The 15951-nt window shown below is 50.7% G+C and overlaps 5 protein-coding genes across 5 annotated transcripts; 1 reads left to right on the top strand and 4 right to left on the bottom strand.

The window, feature by feature from the left end:
• Nucleotides 1-137: 137 nt before the first annotated feature.
• SPSK_01439 (uncharacterized protein) lies at nucleotides 138-2974 on the bottom strand (the record flags this gene model as incomplete). Its single annotated transcript, XM_016728353.1, has 8 exons — nucleotides 138-257; nucleotides 283-315; nucleotides 394-503; nucleotides 617-831; nucleotides 938-1083; nucleotides 1167-1289; nucleotides 1366-2464; nucleotides 2547-2974. 8 exons carry the CDS (start codon nucleotides 2972-2974, stop codon nucleotides 138-140), a joined length of 2274 nt encoding a protein of 757 aa, XP_016590068.1.
• Nucleotides 2975-5623: 2649 nt separating this feature from the next.
• Nucleotides 5624-7875, top strand: SPSK_01508 (Dual specificity phosphatase, catalytic domain containing protein; the record flags this gene model as incomplete). Its single annotated transcript, XM_016728419.1, has 2 exons — nucleotides 5624-7454; nucleotides 7544-7875. 2 exons carry the CDS (start codon nucleotides 5624-5626, stop codon nucleotides 7873-7875), a joined length of 2163 nt encoding a protein of 720 aa, XP_016590067.1.
• Nucleotides 7876-8542: 667 nt separating this feature from the next.
• On the bottom strand, nucleotides 8543-10107 carry SPSK_01676 (uncharacterized protein; the record flags this gene model as incomplete). The annotated part of the gene is made up of 3 exons (XM_016728583.1): nucleotides 8543-8591; nucleotides 8656-9830; nucleotides 9892-10107. 3 exons carry the CDS (start codon nucleotides 10105-10107, stop codon nucleotides 8543-8545), a joined length of 1440 nt encoding a protein of 479 aa, XP_016590066.1.
• Nucleotides 10108-11291: 1184 nt separating this feature from the next.
• Nucleotides 11292-11720, bottom strand: SPSK_02034 (uncharacterized protein; the record flags this gene model as incomplete). The annotated part of the gene is made up of 2 exons (XM_016728931.1): nucleotides 11292-11668; nucleotides 11693-11720. 2 exons carry the CDS (start codon nucleotides 11718-11720, stop codon nucleotides 11292-11294), a joined length of 405 nt encoding a protein of 134 aa, XP_016590065.1.
• A 2401-nt stretch (nucleotides 11721-14121) lies between these two features.
• SPSK_01602 (MFS transporter) lies at nucleotides 14122-15925 on the bottom strand (the record flags this gene model as incomplete). Its single annotated transcript, XM_016728511.1, has 3 exons — nucleotides 14122-15366; nucleotides 15490-15504; nucleotides 15605-15925. The coding sequence occupies 3 exons, from the start codon at nucleotides 15923-15925 to the stop codon at nucleotides 14122-14124; spliced, it is 1581 nt and encodes a 526-aa protein (XP_016590064.1).
• Nucleotides 15926-15951: the final 26 nt, after the last annotated feature.

Raw genomic sequence — 15951 nt, 5'->3', positions numbered from 1 at the left:
GATTTTGTCTAACAAACGATATAAAACATTTGTATATAAAGAAAAGCAAATTTACAAATCAAGCTCCCATATCATTCGCTGTACTATAACTCTTATCCTGGATTAGGTATTAATACTGGCCTCGCAAGGGGGAGTTGTCATTGAATAGGGGCCTGAGGATTCTTTCTGAGTAAGAGCTTCAACATGTCCTGGAATTCACGCTCGGATTGTACAATTCGACGAAGCCTAAACACGCTATCCTCATCGATGAGGAACACCTGCCGTTTGTAAGAACAGATTCACAACGCTGAAGACGCCTTCGCCAAGGATGAATCCCTAAAGGTTGGTCATTAGAATGTACACGTCGTCATGAAAAGCCAACCGCTAACCAATATAGCGTGTAAAAGGACCTACCGACGCAAGCACAATGGCTCTTGTTTCGTTGCGGCTAGAAATTCTCCAATACAGAGCGATCAACCCTCCCACGCTACGGGCCAGTGTGAACGATGGCACGTTGTACATGCCTATCAAATGCGTTAGAACTTGACACTTTCATGCACAAATATATACAAGGGGAAACAGGAGGGGCGGGGGGTTCGGAGAGATAAACGTGCGCCACCACACAGCAGTTTCGTACCGACAGCGACAGCGATTCCGCCAGGGATGTAGGCATGCCATGATTTTTCGGCAGTCCGTATTCTCAAGAATGTAATCGCCGCGAAAAAAAGAGCAGAGCCAATAGCCCACTCGCCGGCCAGCGCAGGAAGGCCCTTGCCTGTCACAAGGCGTGCGGTAAAGATCCACACATAACCGGTCGGTATCTGAAAAAGATTGGAGGGAATCTCATACACTCTGCGAAAATTGTTAGTGGATGTCCATAGAACAGCCCAGAGGGTATTACAAAAACACGGCTTGAGGGGAGGCAATGGGAATAATGACTGGTGGTTAATAAACTGACGATGTGTAAAGCTTATACAAGCAAGCACTGACAACTGCGCCGACACTTGTTCCAATAACCTGGCCCCAAAATTGTGCCGTCGGTGCGGCACCAATGAGATGACCGGTTTTAAGGTCTTGCATGAGCTCACCGGCTTGTAGAGCACCCTGTACAATGTCAGAGAAGTGTCTGCTGTAAGTTGTGCGGCAAGTAATAATGCTGTTTGAGGATTATCAATAATTTAGCTTACAGCTTCGGACACGGCACCTGCGACTAGGTTAATAAGAACACTGCTTTTGTGTGACCTTGGAATGATCAACGCGAAGAAAAGCTGAGTGAGTTTGGAAATGCCAGAAACAGGATTTAAATCCGTCTAAATTATGTTAGAAAAAAAAGACCAGATTGAGCAGATGAAGAAGGAAATGAAGTCGTGATGTGGCCTATCTCACCTCGCCGAGGGCCCTGACGCCCATGACACTGAGAACGAGTGCCATCGTAATAGAAATTATAGTCGCATAGAAAGGCACAAGTGTGCCAAAAGTAATGCGAATACAAGCAACACAGAAGACAATAGACAGAACCAGGCCAATCGCAACTGTCTTCACACCAATATGTTGATCTGGTGGGGCGTCCCTTTCTAGGATGTCATCGTCGGGCTGTCCGTCGATACTTCCTTGGTGTTCGTCTTCGTTTTCGTCACTTGGGCCTGCTACAGACGTTGTGAATTCAGAGAGGGGACTTGTCGGTATCGACACCTCCTCCGGTACAGTATCTGAGCCTCGAATGGCCGTGTAGCCAGAGGTAAGTTTCTTCTGAAAAGGCCACTGGGAAATACTCGAGGGCAGTCGACTTGCAATGGCTGCATGTATCTCAGGTTGAAACTGAAAAGCAGAACGAATGGCAACATGACCGAGACTGACAATGCCGTCGGCCAGCATAATGGCAATGGAAATCCATACAATCCATCCCTTGCTGCCCGTCTCCCAATCCTCTGTGGGACCAGGTGCCCAGCCGCGGTACTTTGCCAGAGGAGACAAGACCGCCCAGCCCATTATAGCCCCTAAAAGCATATGCATAGTGGTTGCCGGACCCATGATAACGCCCTGGCCAATGTAGGCAAGGCTCGGGTTGAAAGTCCAGAGCCACGTGGCAGCGGCTGTCGACCCAAATATGGGCACGTCCCGGATAGCAGGAAAGAAGTATGTGGCAAGGGTAAAAAGTCCGGAAATAAGAAAGCATACGAGGAGGAGGCGCAGGTTGGCCCGCCACTCCTCACGACGGCGTATCTCGAGTTCGGAGACAGGGTTGTTGCCAATCGTAATATCGTCAGCTCTAGAGCCAGCCACGATAGGTGAAGAAATGGCTGGCGTTGGGGCCGGGGCCGGGGCCGGGGCCGGGACATTGTCTTCACCAGCAAGGCTTGCAAATTCCGAGGGAATTTTGCTTCCGTCGAGGTTCGGTTTACGCCCATGTAGAACACCAATCAGGACGGCGGCACCAAAGCCACTGGGAAACTTCAGCTTCTCACGTATAATGACCTGGCGCCGACTGGAGGCAAAATCACATCGGTTTGACGGATTAGTATTGGGTCAAAAGTGGCTGAGCGAAGGGAGTGTAGACACGGCCATACAGTGGAACGGCGAACAGTACACCGAAGTAACAGAGTCCAAGCGACCACATTATCATTTTGAACAGTGACAGCTTGATCGGCCCCATCTCATCTGCGTTCATGAGGTAATTCATAGCCGGCAGCACGCCAACAAAGCCGGAGCCAAGCGGAGCAATTGCCATGCTGCCAGCCACCGTCTGAACTAGAACATTTTCGACGGGCGAAAATGGGTAGGATAGGTGTCGCGAGAGCGCCTTGAAAATACCAAACCCGAGCAAACTCGACGGCAGCGACATGGTGCTCACGAATCCCGTCTGCAGCCCAAAGTACATGTTCGAGCAACATATAACAAGGCCGACGCCAAGGCCGACCGCGAGGCCGCGCAGTGAGAGGTGCCGCACATCTGAAGAAGACGGCGGCACGCCCTGAAAGTCCGTGGATGGCCGCATGGTTTCGGTGACGGCGAGGGCGGGGAGGGACAGAAGGGGGTATGCCGGTCGCAGTTGGGGTCAGGAAAGGCCGTGACGTTTGCTGGGCAGGCCCTGAACAGGCAGGAGCCAGTACTTTGTAATTGTAAGCTTCTAGCACGGGTTTTCAATCGCTGCCTAAGGTTCTGGGTTCGGGGTGGAGCCGCTGATGACAATGACAGCCTTCCGAAAATAGGTTCAACAGATGCGCAAAGATAGCGGCGTTATCAAACCTGGTATGGGGAAGGTGGGCCTGGCCTGACCTCTCTCCACCTGGCCAGGTCGTGACTACTGTTTGACAGGGCGGTCCTGGGCTTTGTGCCCCATAAGATGTGTACATTCGTACGATGTAGTAATAAAGAAGCTCACACGCAATGAATTCCATGAATTGTTTGACCCAAAATCCCCCTGCTCGCGGGGGCTAGCCGTAACTTAAAAATGTCCCATCTGCTTCTGCTACAGCGCCGAGCAGCTAAAAGCAGGTGCATCTTACTCTGTTTGGATGTAGCCCGACAGGGCGTGGTATCCGCGCCAGGTGTTTTGGTTCTTGCCTCAAGATTCATTTTCATTCCGCCTGCACTGGTTGTATCTTATGACGCATATATTCCTTGACTGAGCGTACCCTTTTAAAAGCGACGCGCTCCATATATGTGGCTACTTGATTATCATGCTAAACAACAAACGACGGTAGGGTTCAAAAGATACTGGCAATTCTTACGGGTATAAACTCCTGGAAGTAAATCAAAACGCCCTTCGAATAATACTGTTGCCATCCTGTCTACTCTCTAGAGTAATCGTTGCACCGCATAACACTTGCCGAAAGAGCAGATGCATATTCCAAACTCGAGTGACAAACGCGACCGATGGTCTCATCTGTGTGCGAGGCTCGGCCAAGATACGCCATCCAGCCCTTCCCCAAGACCTTAACCGCCGCAGAAGCGGGGCGTTTTGCAGTGGATCTCAGTGGCGGCGAACTATTGGCTGATCTGCACAAAATCCCCGCTCGCTGCAGGCTGGTGCAGCCAACCGCCACGCACCCACAGTTGTGATTCGCCAACACTGACTGGTGCTCTTATCAGGGGTGGCCAGGCCTCCATTTGTTCTGGTCGTTGCTTGAGCCTCCCTTGCAACCAGCTGAGCGTTTCTGGTGTTGGTGTCTCTCTCATTGCATTCTCAACCTTGGTCGCCGTTCAAGAATTACTGAATTGGCCGGTCCAGCTGATCGAGTGCCCCGTTGTCTTGCATTTTCATCCACGCCACTGTCGTCTGTTGTACTTACGCCTCACAACATTCGTATCGTTCGCATCATTCACAATACTATCACTCGACGCGCGTTGTTATCATCCTAACACCTTCTCGTGCCCTGGCTTGCCATCCACTTTATGTCACCCCATCCATCGACAGCCACCAGGCCGCTCGAGTTGGGTCCATCTCAGCCTTATCGTGCTGTGTGTACATCCGTTTACTATCCTGTATCGTGTCACCATCGCTCGCCCACGCCGCCGCGTCTAGCTTGCATTGCCTTTTGCTTTGCGCTCTTCTATGCTCTATCTTTTCAAGTCTTTGAACAACCCGCCAGATTCTCGCTAATCCTTCTTTCTTGCTGTTTCCTATTTTTGCCGTCGTACTCCATTCATTTCAATCACAAGATTATCACTCCAAACCATGCGGGCACAGTTCCCATTTGTCGGTCCATTGTGTTCATCGCTATCGCCCTCGTCGCCATCGTCGTCTGTTCCACAGCGGTGCCCCAGTGCTCCCCGGCCACCCATCTTCTCGCTCGTGTAGCATTGATACGCCTCTACTGGTGTTGTATCGGCTCCTCTCGTTCTCCTTCTCTTTCTTGTTTCACTCTCCTCCCTGTCTCGTGCCGCAGCCGCCCAAGCTAGACCTGATCCTCACCTTTGTCGTTTCCCACGACCCGGCTTCTTTTTTTTGGTCTCCTGCTCATACTTGAACTTCTACACCACTTTTATACATACTCGACACCTCTGAGCATTGTAGCCGCAACCGGTCGCTGCCAATTGGATTCTTGCTACCATTTACCGTCTTTCGTCTCAATATTATCGCCCCCGCCCAGAAGAGGGATGTGCGTTGAGACATTCCCTCCCGACTTTCAGGAAACCGGTTGAGTATGTTCTTCATTCCCATGCACCATTCATTGCTTTTTCTCCATATCGCCGTTTGCTGCCTTGAACATCATATGTGTAAATCGTGTTTACTCGTCCCTTATCATCAGCCTTCGAACATCCATCTTAGTCGTGTTTCGAAGACATCGGACTGAACATGCGCGCGGACCTCATGACTTCTTCATAATACGTCTCAATAAATGCGCCGTCGTTGAATACACGCTTACTTTTTTTGTAGGAACGGCGACCGTTGTCACGCCCTTTCCGTTTTATCAGTCTTGTGTCCTCCTTCCAACCTGCCAAGCTGTCCAAATACACTTTCCGCCTTCCCTTTCCAACTCTCTGCGCTTTTATCACCTTGCCTATCATTACTATTTCGCTGCACCCTCCCCTACTCCTCGTGGACGACCTCGACCGTTGTCTTCATTTGGTGCCTTTTCGTCTCTGCTTCTCTCTGCGCCCATTGTCTCGTCTTAATATACCCTTCTCTGACAAGCCCCGCATGGCTACTATCGCTCTAACCCGGCCGATGCCGCCGCACCGCGCCTCTTCCAGCATGCCACCCTTGAGCTCGTCTATCAACATTGACGTCGATACACTGAATGGGCAAGCAGCCCAGCCCAATCCGCTGCCAGCAGGCCCAGTGCCGAACAAGCACATACCCGTCTGCCCGCCGGGTCCACCGGTTGTTTCAACGACACCGTCGCCGTCTCCACCGCCAGACGAGTCCAGTCCCTCCCAGCAGTCCCTTCTCTTCCCCCCAGACCATTACCCTCGCTTTGAGGATGACGGGTTAGCGATACACGACATTGATCCGGCCGGCGTTGCTGCAGCTGTGGACTATATTGCACGCCAGCCGCTACCAGACCCTTCGCTTGTCTTCCCTTGGTTTCACGGCCTCCATCCAGTTAACCACATGCAACAAGCGTTTTTCTCCCAACGCCGCCGTGTGATGCGAAAAACGCCCTGCTGTCTGCGCGGGCTGACAATTGTCAAGGCCGATGGTCAACTCCAAGTCGCTCGCCTAAAAGGCGCCATTGCACCCGGCGAGTTTCTACAGCCGGGTACCGCTGCCGAGTTTCTTGACCCCGACCCTAAAGAAGGTTTCTCTGTGCGGAACTTCCAGATCCAGGCAGCCAAGACCGCCATGACCTCAGATATCATTGTGTATGGCGACGACAGCGCTGCTGTTCGGAAATTGGCTTGGAGAATTGCTGCTGCCCAGAAAACCTGGCGAGACAAACATGACATCGAGGGAATTGCTCTCCCCAGATACAACACATTTGCCTGTACAGGCGACTTTTCCGTCTTTGAGGAATTTTATCCTCACATAGTGTCCGCCGATTCGGAAGGACACATCACTGGCAACGTCATTGACTTCTTCCACCAGGAGCGTTCGGAAATGTATGCCATGACGGTAGCTTCCGAAATTTCACAGAATGTCTGGCTCGGACCGACACCCGAACCGAATTCGGAAGAGGAAACCTCGTACGACGTTTTGATCGAGTGCAGCGACCTGGGACACTTGAATCCTCGTGCACTGCGTGCTTTGGCAGAAACAGGCATCCCATCAGGAAAGAGGATACATCTCGACTTCCCATCATCGGGAACCATCTTGCCCCCAACATGGTCACAAATCGAAGCGGATGCAATCCTCGAGTCTTGCAAGTGGATATACCACTTGGCTCATGGAACAGCAAACCCATCCCTGTTTGTAGCTCTTACGGATGTTTCAAACGCTCCCGTTGACGACGGCCACGATATCACTCTGGCAGACGAAGCAGAGGAGTTACCAGCTATAGCTGCGTCTCAACCGAAAAAGATTCTTATTCACTGTGCAGATGGCTACACGGAATCAAGTATGCTTGGCCTTGCCTATTTCAGTTATAGCACTGGCCGCCCGATCCACGATGCCTGGCTCAATCTCCACACAACGAAGAAACGAAATTTTTTCGCTTATCCAACGGATGTGGCTCTTCTGACTGCACTTTCGTCACGGTTATTATGCGAGTCACCCCTATGCGCAGAAACAGACCTTGATTCCATTACAGCCTCACTTCAAAACCAACCAAAATGGTTCTCAGCACTAGATGGATCGTTTCCCAGCAGAGTGCTAGACTACATGTACCTCGGAAACCTTAACCATGCAAACAACCCCGATCTCCTCAAGGCATTGGGCATAACTCAAATCTTGAGCGTCGGGGAGATGGCCATGTGGCGGGATGACGTCCTGGAAGCCTGGGGCGAAGAGAATGTTTGTGTTGTACAAGGTGTGCAGGACAACGGAATCGATCCACTAACTGATGAGTTCGATCGCTGCCTCGAATTTATACGTGAGTCTTTCTTGTTTTCTCTGGATATACAGATCCAGAATGATTCAACCTCCATTGAACTTTTATACTGAAACTTTACACCAATTTAGAACAAGGGCACAGAAAGGGCACCGCAACGCTTGTTCACTGCCGCGTTGGCGTATCGAGAAGTGCAACGATTTGTATCGCAGAAGTCATGCGGTCAATGAAGCTGTCCTTGCCTAGAGCATATTGTTTTGTGCGTGCACGACGCTTGAACGTCATAATCCAGCCGCATCTCCGGTTTGCCTACGAGCTTCTCAAATGGGAGGAAATGCTTCGGCAGAACCAGATGATAGGTGACTCCACTGCCAACAGTTGCAAAGCTGGTATCAGGAGAGAGCTCGAATGGGGCGAAATCGCACGCGAGGTGGCACTGATGAACCAGCCTTACGTTCGATGAAACATGCTTTCCACTACTATTTTATGCAAGATATGGGCAAGGAGCATGCCAAGAATATTGTGGCAGAAGAAGACATGATTGGTGCGGTGCTGTCCAGCGTTTTGATTTCAAAATTATTACGGTTTATGTGTTATGACGAGTTTCTCGGTTTGCTTTTGCTTGAGAGTGTGTTTTGATTTATGATTTCCCTCTTTCTGGTACATATCGCTTATGGATAATAGTAAGGCGCCCAACGGATACTTACTATGGGATGGAAATCGGTATTGTTTGTTGAAATAGGAAAAACGCGTTGTCCGATTTCGAGGATTATTAAAATTAAATGTCAATGTTCACCGAAAAGGAGACCCAACGGCTCGTAAGGAACCAATCTTTAAAACGTAAAACTGGCATCAAATCAAAGCCAATCCCAAAAAGCACATTTTGAGGTAACACCGGTAAAATGCAAGAAAGATGGGCAGCCCAGTTCTCTACTATCGTGCTTGTTGAGCGACAGAGTAACTGGGGGTAAAATAACAGAAATGCCTGGGACGGGAGAGAAATAAAGAGAAGCAAGGTGAAAAGGCGTATAAAAAGGATGAAAATGAAAAGCAGTTACTTTAACAAGCAAACGAACTCCAACTGAATATGCATTCGTAATTCCAGGACGAGGAAGCACTCCATCCAAAAGTTATGCGCTATAGGCAGATGCCTCAAGCTTATCGTCCCGGTCCAAAATTCTAACGGTAGATAGTTAGCACGTCAACTTGGGCACGTTGTTTCGTGTGTGTCCAGTTCACTTACGAGAAATGGTCAGCTAAATATCCTTCACCGCCGGTTTCCATATTGATATTGAAAACATTGAATCCCCCGTCGCTTGTGACAACCATAACCTGGGGGCTGTTGCTGCTCATCGCCACCACGCTTCGTAGTGGCCCACCAGAATAGTTCAAGCTCCCAGCGCCGGTGTTGGAAGAAGTTCCTGACGGAGTCGCCTTGGATGGAGTGGCTATTGCACCAGACCGTGGGATTTTGATAAACGCAAAGTCTCGTAGTGGCTCCCAAATTTCAGTTACTGTCTGTGGAAGGTAGGAACCGACGACTCCCGCAACGCTACGGCCCATGATTTGGGACGATCTTCGTAACATGCTTCCAAACGAGCCGCTTTGTCGTCTTTGTCCGGATACGGTTCCATCTCGGTTGGCACTGCTGCCAGCTACATCGGAGGACTCGTTCTGCGGCGAGCCGGCAGTACTGCTGGGAGATTCGTTAAAACTGTCGTGGCTGCGCGGACGGCCCCAGAGGCCTTGTTGTGATGAGCCAAAATCCGTGACACCAGCATAAGCCGCTGCGCCGGTGGGTGCGCCTCCTAGGCCGTCGCCTAGGGCACCTTGTGGGCCCCCAAGGCGGAAAATATGAACGGTGTCCGACGTTGAGGAAACACACAACAGGGAAGAGTCCTGGTTAAAGGACATGCTGTATATCGTGGACGGGTATGTGCCACGGCGAAACTGGTAGAGTTTCTGGCCCTTGGGGACGCTGAATACGCGGATGATGGTACCAGTCTCAGACGCTGTCGCCAACAATGTGCCGTCGCCGTTGATTGCAATGCAGGACAAGGGTGAACGATGAGCCTCAATGACATTGACGGCCTTAAGCGTGATTGCGTCGAAGATGAGGACCTCGCCAGATGTCGGAGCAATATAAGACGACAGTGGCGGAGCATGAGAAGGACGTTTCTCGTCGCGGTCCTCGCGGGGATTGGGTAGAGGGTATGCGATATAGCAGTTGTCAGAGGATGGAGAAAGGCAACATATGGCACTGGGGTTTGGAGATGTTGCGATGGTGTACAAGAGGCTCATGTTCGCTATGTCGTAGAGGTAAATCTCGTCTTCAAGAACGACGGCGAGACGTTTCCGATTAAGCCGCACGGCGAGAACGGCAGACGGAAATGTAAGCTCGCATATGACGGAGGCGCGCTGTGTCATGTCAGAGACGGACCAGCTATATAATCTTTTCTCCAAAGGTTAGATAACTCACTTTAGTGTTCTGAATCACCAAATGCCGAGGTGACAGAACCATGGCCACGAGTGACGTCGAAAAGAGCATTTCGATGATGGACACACTACCGTCATCACTGCTGAATATTTTCGAGAAGGGATCGGTGTGGTAGATGCGGAAGCCCTTGGATGTGCCCACGGCCAGGCAGCTGTGGTCCTGGTTGAACGTCACAAAGTTGAGCGCGGGGACGGACATTTTGGCCGAAAGGGGCGATGCCTGTTTGCGACGGCAAAGACGCCGCAATAAACGAAGAGTGGCACAATAAAGGGGACCGGAGCTGTATGGGGTTTTGGTTGATAACAATATCACAAGGTTGCCCGCGGTGAAGACGGAAGATGTGCCAGAGCTTAGTATTGTCGAGAAAACGAACTTCAGGGCGATGCTATGGATGTAATGCACCATTAGAATTGGGAAGGCTGGCTGCGGGGCTCATAAATGAGCTACAGGTGGGACTTAGCGGAAGACCGTATATACGCTGTGCCAGTTAACTGGCCGAAATAGAAGGCGCACGTGAGGAGACCACCTCCTCCATCGGCAAGGCCACCCGTCAGGACCAAATATCGTCTGAAGTATTCTCAAACAAGAAACTGGAACAGAGACAGCAGAAACTGTATACGCACAATTTAGTCAAAAAAAGACGGAAGAAGAAACTACCACCTTTGCAGTCACAATTCTAAAAACAACAGACTACTAGAAACTATCAGAAACCTTGTCTTAAAAGGCAAGTTAGCACAATGGATGTAAGAAACGCTGTCATGTCCTTCCTTTTTCTTTCTTTTTCTACCTAAACCAGAGCCTGCCTTGCTGACATCGTATTGGCATACTGTCCTTAAGAAAAATGCGTTCGACCTTGTTTCTAAGCGGAATGTTGAGCGCCTATACTTCCCTAACGAAATTCAATACTTCCGCTTCTTTGTGAAGAGGTTCCAAAGACGCTCTACGTTGATAAACCGCCTCTATTATCTGCGGATGCGCCTGGTCGATACCACGATCAGTCGGTTTCTGGCACGGCCATTGCGGAAACCAAAAGTCATTGTGAATCTTGGTTGTGGAAAGTTAGATATTGTTCTACGTCCATTCTTCCATCAAAACGCCCATACATCATACCTTGCTGCTTTTGCTAACCTAAATCCAGTGACCCCCTTCCATGGCGCTCCTTAGCCCGCCATTCTGGACACTGCTCATTCGTCACATTTGTCGATATCGACTCTCTAGAGACAATGGTGTCAAAATGCGATATTGTGAAGCAGACCCCAGAGCTGTTAGCGCCCCTGACGTCCCTGGAGTTCCCTCAGGACTCCCACATTCTACTTAAGAGCGACCAATACTGCCAAATTGCCTCCGACTTGAACGATTTGTCTGAGATTGGCCAAGCCCTTTCACGAGTCCTTGATATCGATGGAAGTGAATTTCTTTTTGTTGCAGAGGTGCCCATGGTCCATATGGAGGTTGACGCTGTTGATGCACTCATACGCTGGACGGGTGCCATTGGTGACGCCGAGTTTTGCCTCCTTGAACATATTTTCCCAGACGGACCCTCGTCTCCGTTCGCTCAGGCGATACTTCAGAATTTGGCCAAAGACAAAATAGCCAAGAGCGTGGAACGTTATCCAACTACCAACAGTCAACAGGGGCGCTTCAAAGCTCTCGGTTGGGCCTACGCCAAGGCCCGATCCTGGTGGTGTGCATGGTCGGATCCTCTGTACATGCCCCCCTTGCAAAGGCGAGAACTTGACACGGTCGAGGCTTTTGATAACTGGGAAGAATTTGTTTATCTTACGAGCCACTATTGTGTTCTTCACGCACATGTCGCTACTCTATGCCCAGACACGTTCTTGCAACAAAGCCAGGCCACGGATATTTGCAGAGAGCAGTTTATCAAGTCTTCCTTCGACGCCACAGTCTCCTATACTCTCGACACAAGAGACGTGTCTCCCAGACGATTCGGTGCCTCGATGATACTCCAAACCATTATGGGCGAACAGGTTTTAGTCAATATGTTTGGCTATGCAAAAGAAGGTCAACTCCGATCGTGCGACCTATACAGCAAAAGCGCCAACTTGGATAGGTCGCCACGCATTACTTTACCCCAAGGAGGACCTGCGGGCCGATCCCATTTTACCCTTACAGACCTCGGAGATTACGGCTATCTTCTTGTTGGCGGTAAAGGCTCGTCAGCTACACCATTTCACGATTGCTGGGTGTTCAAGAAGGACGCAAATCGGTGGATCGAGACGCACTGCCTCCCATTTCCTCTGTTTCGACACACAGCTGAACGCTTGGGGAATTCGAAACTGGTGCTGATAGCCGGCGGAAAGCTCGACTCCACGACAGGCAACTCTGACCTCCTCGTGTACCACCCAACCGTAGGTTGGGTGCGCTGTTCAGTGAAGGGGACCCTGCAACCCCCAGCTGTTTCCTGCTGCATTCTATCGTGCACTGGTGCACTGGGCACGAATCTCTCCTTGTTTCGGGGCATTCTGGCCGGAGGAATGGCCAGCGACGGAGTCGTCTCCAGTGAAGCATTTAAGTGGTTATTGGATGTATCGAAAGTTACAGAATCCACAATTAAATTTGAGCCTATAGCCAGCCGCTGGCAGACACAGCTTCTTGCCAGATATGCTGCCTTAAGCACTCGTGTTGGTGACTGGGTTTTCATTGTCGGTGGTGTAGGCACGACAGGAGCAATACCACCAAAAGAAGAAATTGTACGATTCCGTTCCTGCGGAGAGGAAGACGAGACTTACGAATGCCTGAACATTGCACATGGACTTGGTCCGGAGAGCCCCAGACCTTTCTTTGTGGGAGCCTCTATCGTCGCAGTCGATGGCTCACAGATCACTATCATTACAGGCGGCACGTCTTGCTTCAATACGGAGCCTAGGTGGCCTCGTGGGGTGTACACTTTTGATATACGCACGCCCTCTTCGTTTAACGGTTCGACCTGTGAACGACCTGTGTGGAGGTTTTTCAAGACGCTGACGATCACAAACGAGATATCAACAATTTGCGGCGAGTCACCGGTGCATTATACGGACACCTCGTCGATCTCCAGCATCCCTCGAATAGAACTAAATTCAGCGGAGCAATTTAGTAATATACTTCAAGGTGGTCGGCCGGTAGTCTTTGAGCGTCTCGATCTCGGGCGGTGTCTCACTGAATGGAGCCTGAGCTACCTGGCTGAACGAGTGGGCCCCAAACGAAAGGTAAGATATATTCCTTATACTCATGAAACCTAGTCTCCGAAGACCCATGGCTAATATGCTTTACCTTAATTTTTTTTTTATAGGTCGTCGTTCATGAATCGACGGATCAATCCATGGACTTTTTATCCAAGAATTTTCAGTACAAAACGCAAACATTCAAGGAGTTTGCTCATGGTGTGCAAGATGGAAAAAAGTGGTATTTGCGAGCTCTGTCAGCGGATAAGCCTTTTGGCACCCCGTCAAAACTCGACACTGATTTCCCTACGATTGCAAAAGATTTCGTTCTTCCTCCACAGTTGGGCTTCGTCGAAAAACGGCTCTTCAGCTCAGTCTTACGGATCTCTGGCCAAGTCAATATGTGGCTACATTATGATGTAAGCTTTCTCCTTCGCCTGGCCTCAAAGGCATCTATTCTGGCAGCCGGTTGAGCATGTATGGGGAGTATACATGACAAAATGACGGGGATGAGACTCAATATACTAATTCTGGTTGATGTCGCTACTGTACTGCTCTGTTATTAACATTACAAAAAATAGGTACTGGCAAATATTTACTGCCAGGTTCAAGGCACCAAGCGATTTTACCTATTCCCGCCTTCCGATGTCACACGACTTGGCTTTGCACCCGGCTCATCAAGCTCTAGTATTGACGTGTTTTTGGCGCTGGCTTCATCCTCCATGCCCCAGTGCAGCATTCATGAAGCCATTTTAAAACCCGGAGACGTCCTGTTTCTCCCTCAGCTGTGGTTGCATACGGCAACGCCTATTTCCACCAGCAGCGTCGCCGTTAATGTTTTCTTTCGAGATCTCGACAAAGGATACTCGTCAGGAAGAGATGTGTATGGAAATCGAGATCTTGCTGCCTATGAAAAGGCTCGACAGGATATTTGCCGGATGTCGGGTACTTTCAGAGACCTTCCACGTGACACAAAACGATTTTATTTGCAACGTCTTGCCGACGAATTGCTGCAAATTGCAACCGAATAGCACTCCCGGAATAGTGCTTAGGAGCTGATGGTTGCCATCTCAGCTGGCGAGGCCGTATTGACAGAAGTTGGCAGCGACAGTGGGGTTTTCACTGCTGTGCGCTTGCTCGTCACCCACCGGTAGGCCACGACGACATCATTTCCGATGCTCTCGTGATTTTCTTTAGCATTCTCCAGTCCACCTCGCTTGTACCCACCCGGAAGGAAGCACCAAGTGATAAGGATGAACCCAAGGATGGCGACAACAATGGGCTGGAGAACCTCGACACCTTTGCTTTGTGCGATGGCACCGACTGCGAATGGGAAGAGAGCGCCACCGCCGCTTCCAAATGCAGCGGCGAAACCAATTGCCGAAACATGGAAATCGTGTGGCAAAAGTTTGGTGGCAGCCACAACAGCGGCAGGAAATAGTGGCCCAAGGAAAACCCCAAGGAAACTGACAAAGATGGCCGACGCAATGAACGACGGCACGAGCCAGTAGAGTAGCTGCAAACCAATCGATGAAAGCAGGTATACGGTGATAGCCAGTTTTTCGCCAATGCGACCTGTGACGAAACCAAGGACCAGCCGCCCAACAGTGATGCCGAGCCAAAAGCCCGTCACCGATAGACCGGCAGCAAAATTTTCAGCGTGGCGATCGTTGAGCATAAAGGTGGTGATCCAACCTCCCAAGCTGACCTCTACGCCGACATAACCAAGTAAGAATATGGCCATGAGCCAGGTGATGGGCTCGCGCAACACGCGCCTCGTTGTAGTGCGTTGCTGTCCTGTCGTTGATTTGTGGGATTCGCGATGAATTTGGCCCGTTGCACCCCAAAATGCCATAGCGCCAAGGGCAATTCCAAGACCTGACAAACCTACCATGAGGTAGTAGAACGTGTACCACGGCAGACTGGCCTTGGTTACCATGGCGGTCGCGATGAGAGGCGATATGGTGGCACCAAGGCCGTAGGCGCCGTGCAGAAAGCCGAGAAGCTCGTTGGCATTTTCCATGTTACCGACCCACGCATTCCAGCCGCTGTCTTCGACTCCGTTCCCGAGCCCTGGAAAGATCATGATGACGGGTAAAACAGGGAATGGCGGGTGGAACATCATGGGGAGGTAGCCGGCCAGACGGCCGAAAGAGCCAAGAATGGCGACACCAAACTGGCCGAAACGGTGATGGATGTGGTTGTTGGCCAGGGCTGCAAAGAGATATCCTGCGAAAGAGGCCAGGAAAACACATGATATGACTGTGTAGGACACATCGTAATACGATTCAATCTAGTGGGGAGGGGTGCAAGTTAGTATAAGGGAACGTGCCTAGAAGGTATTACATGTGGTTTCAATAAGAGGCCGGGCAAACAGGCGCCAGATTCGCTGGGCTGGTGTGTAATGAGAACATACATAAGGAAGCAGTGCCTGATCAACAGAGTATTAGATTAGTACGGAGTACTGCAGTCCTGAGTCTGGTTGGCCAGAGGAGCAACCTGGTTTGTCAGAGAGGAATGTGGTTGCTTACGCCGACAGCGCCGTCGTTCATGCCCATGACCGTAAACGCATAGAGGGTGAAACAATATCGTAAAATTGTTGTCCTCGACTCGTTCCATCTCTGCAAGGGCTCCGGGGGAGGAGAGGCTAGCGAAGCCGGTGAGGCCGCCGCCACCGTAGCTTCTTCAAGAGCATCCGCCTGTGGTGTCAAACGATGCGATGGTGGTGGTGAAGGTAGCCGCGATCCTGACGGATCAAATTCGACGCCGTGCTTTTCGTCGACCTCCGAATGCAGTGCCCTAGCCAACTGCTTCTGTCCTGCAGTTGCCGCAAGTTCGGGGGCGGTTGTCATCGCTTACTTTGTCTGCCGTCCGTGGT

Source organism: Sporothrix schenckii (genome assembly GCF_000961545.1).
Source record: "Sporothrix schenckii 1099-18 chromosome Unknown Cont42, whole genome shotgun sequence".
Classification (NCBI taxonomy): Eukaryota; Fungi; Ascomycota; class Sordariomycetes; order Ophiostomatales; family Ophiostomataceae; genus Sporothrix; species Sporothrix schenckii.
The sequence above is the reverse complement of the archived record's forward strand: the minus strand, read 5'-3'. Positions and strand labels throughout refer to the sequence as shown.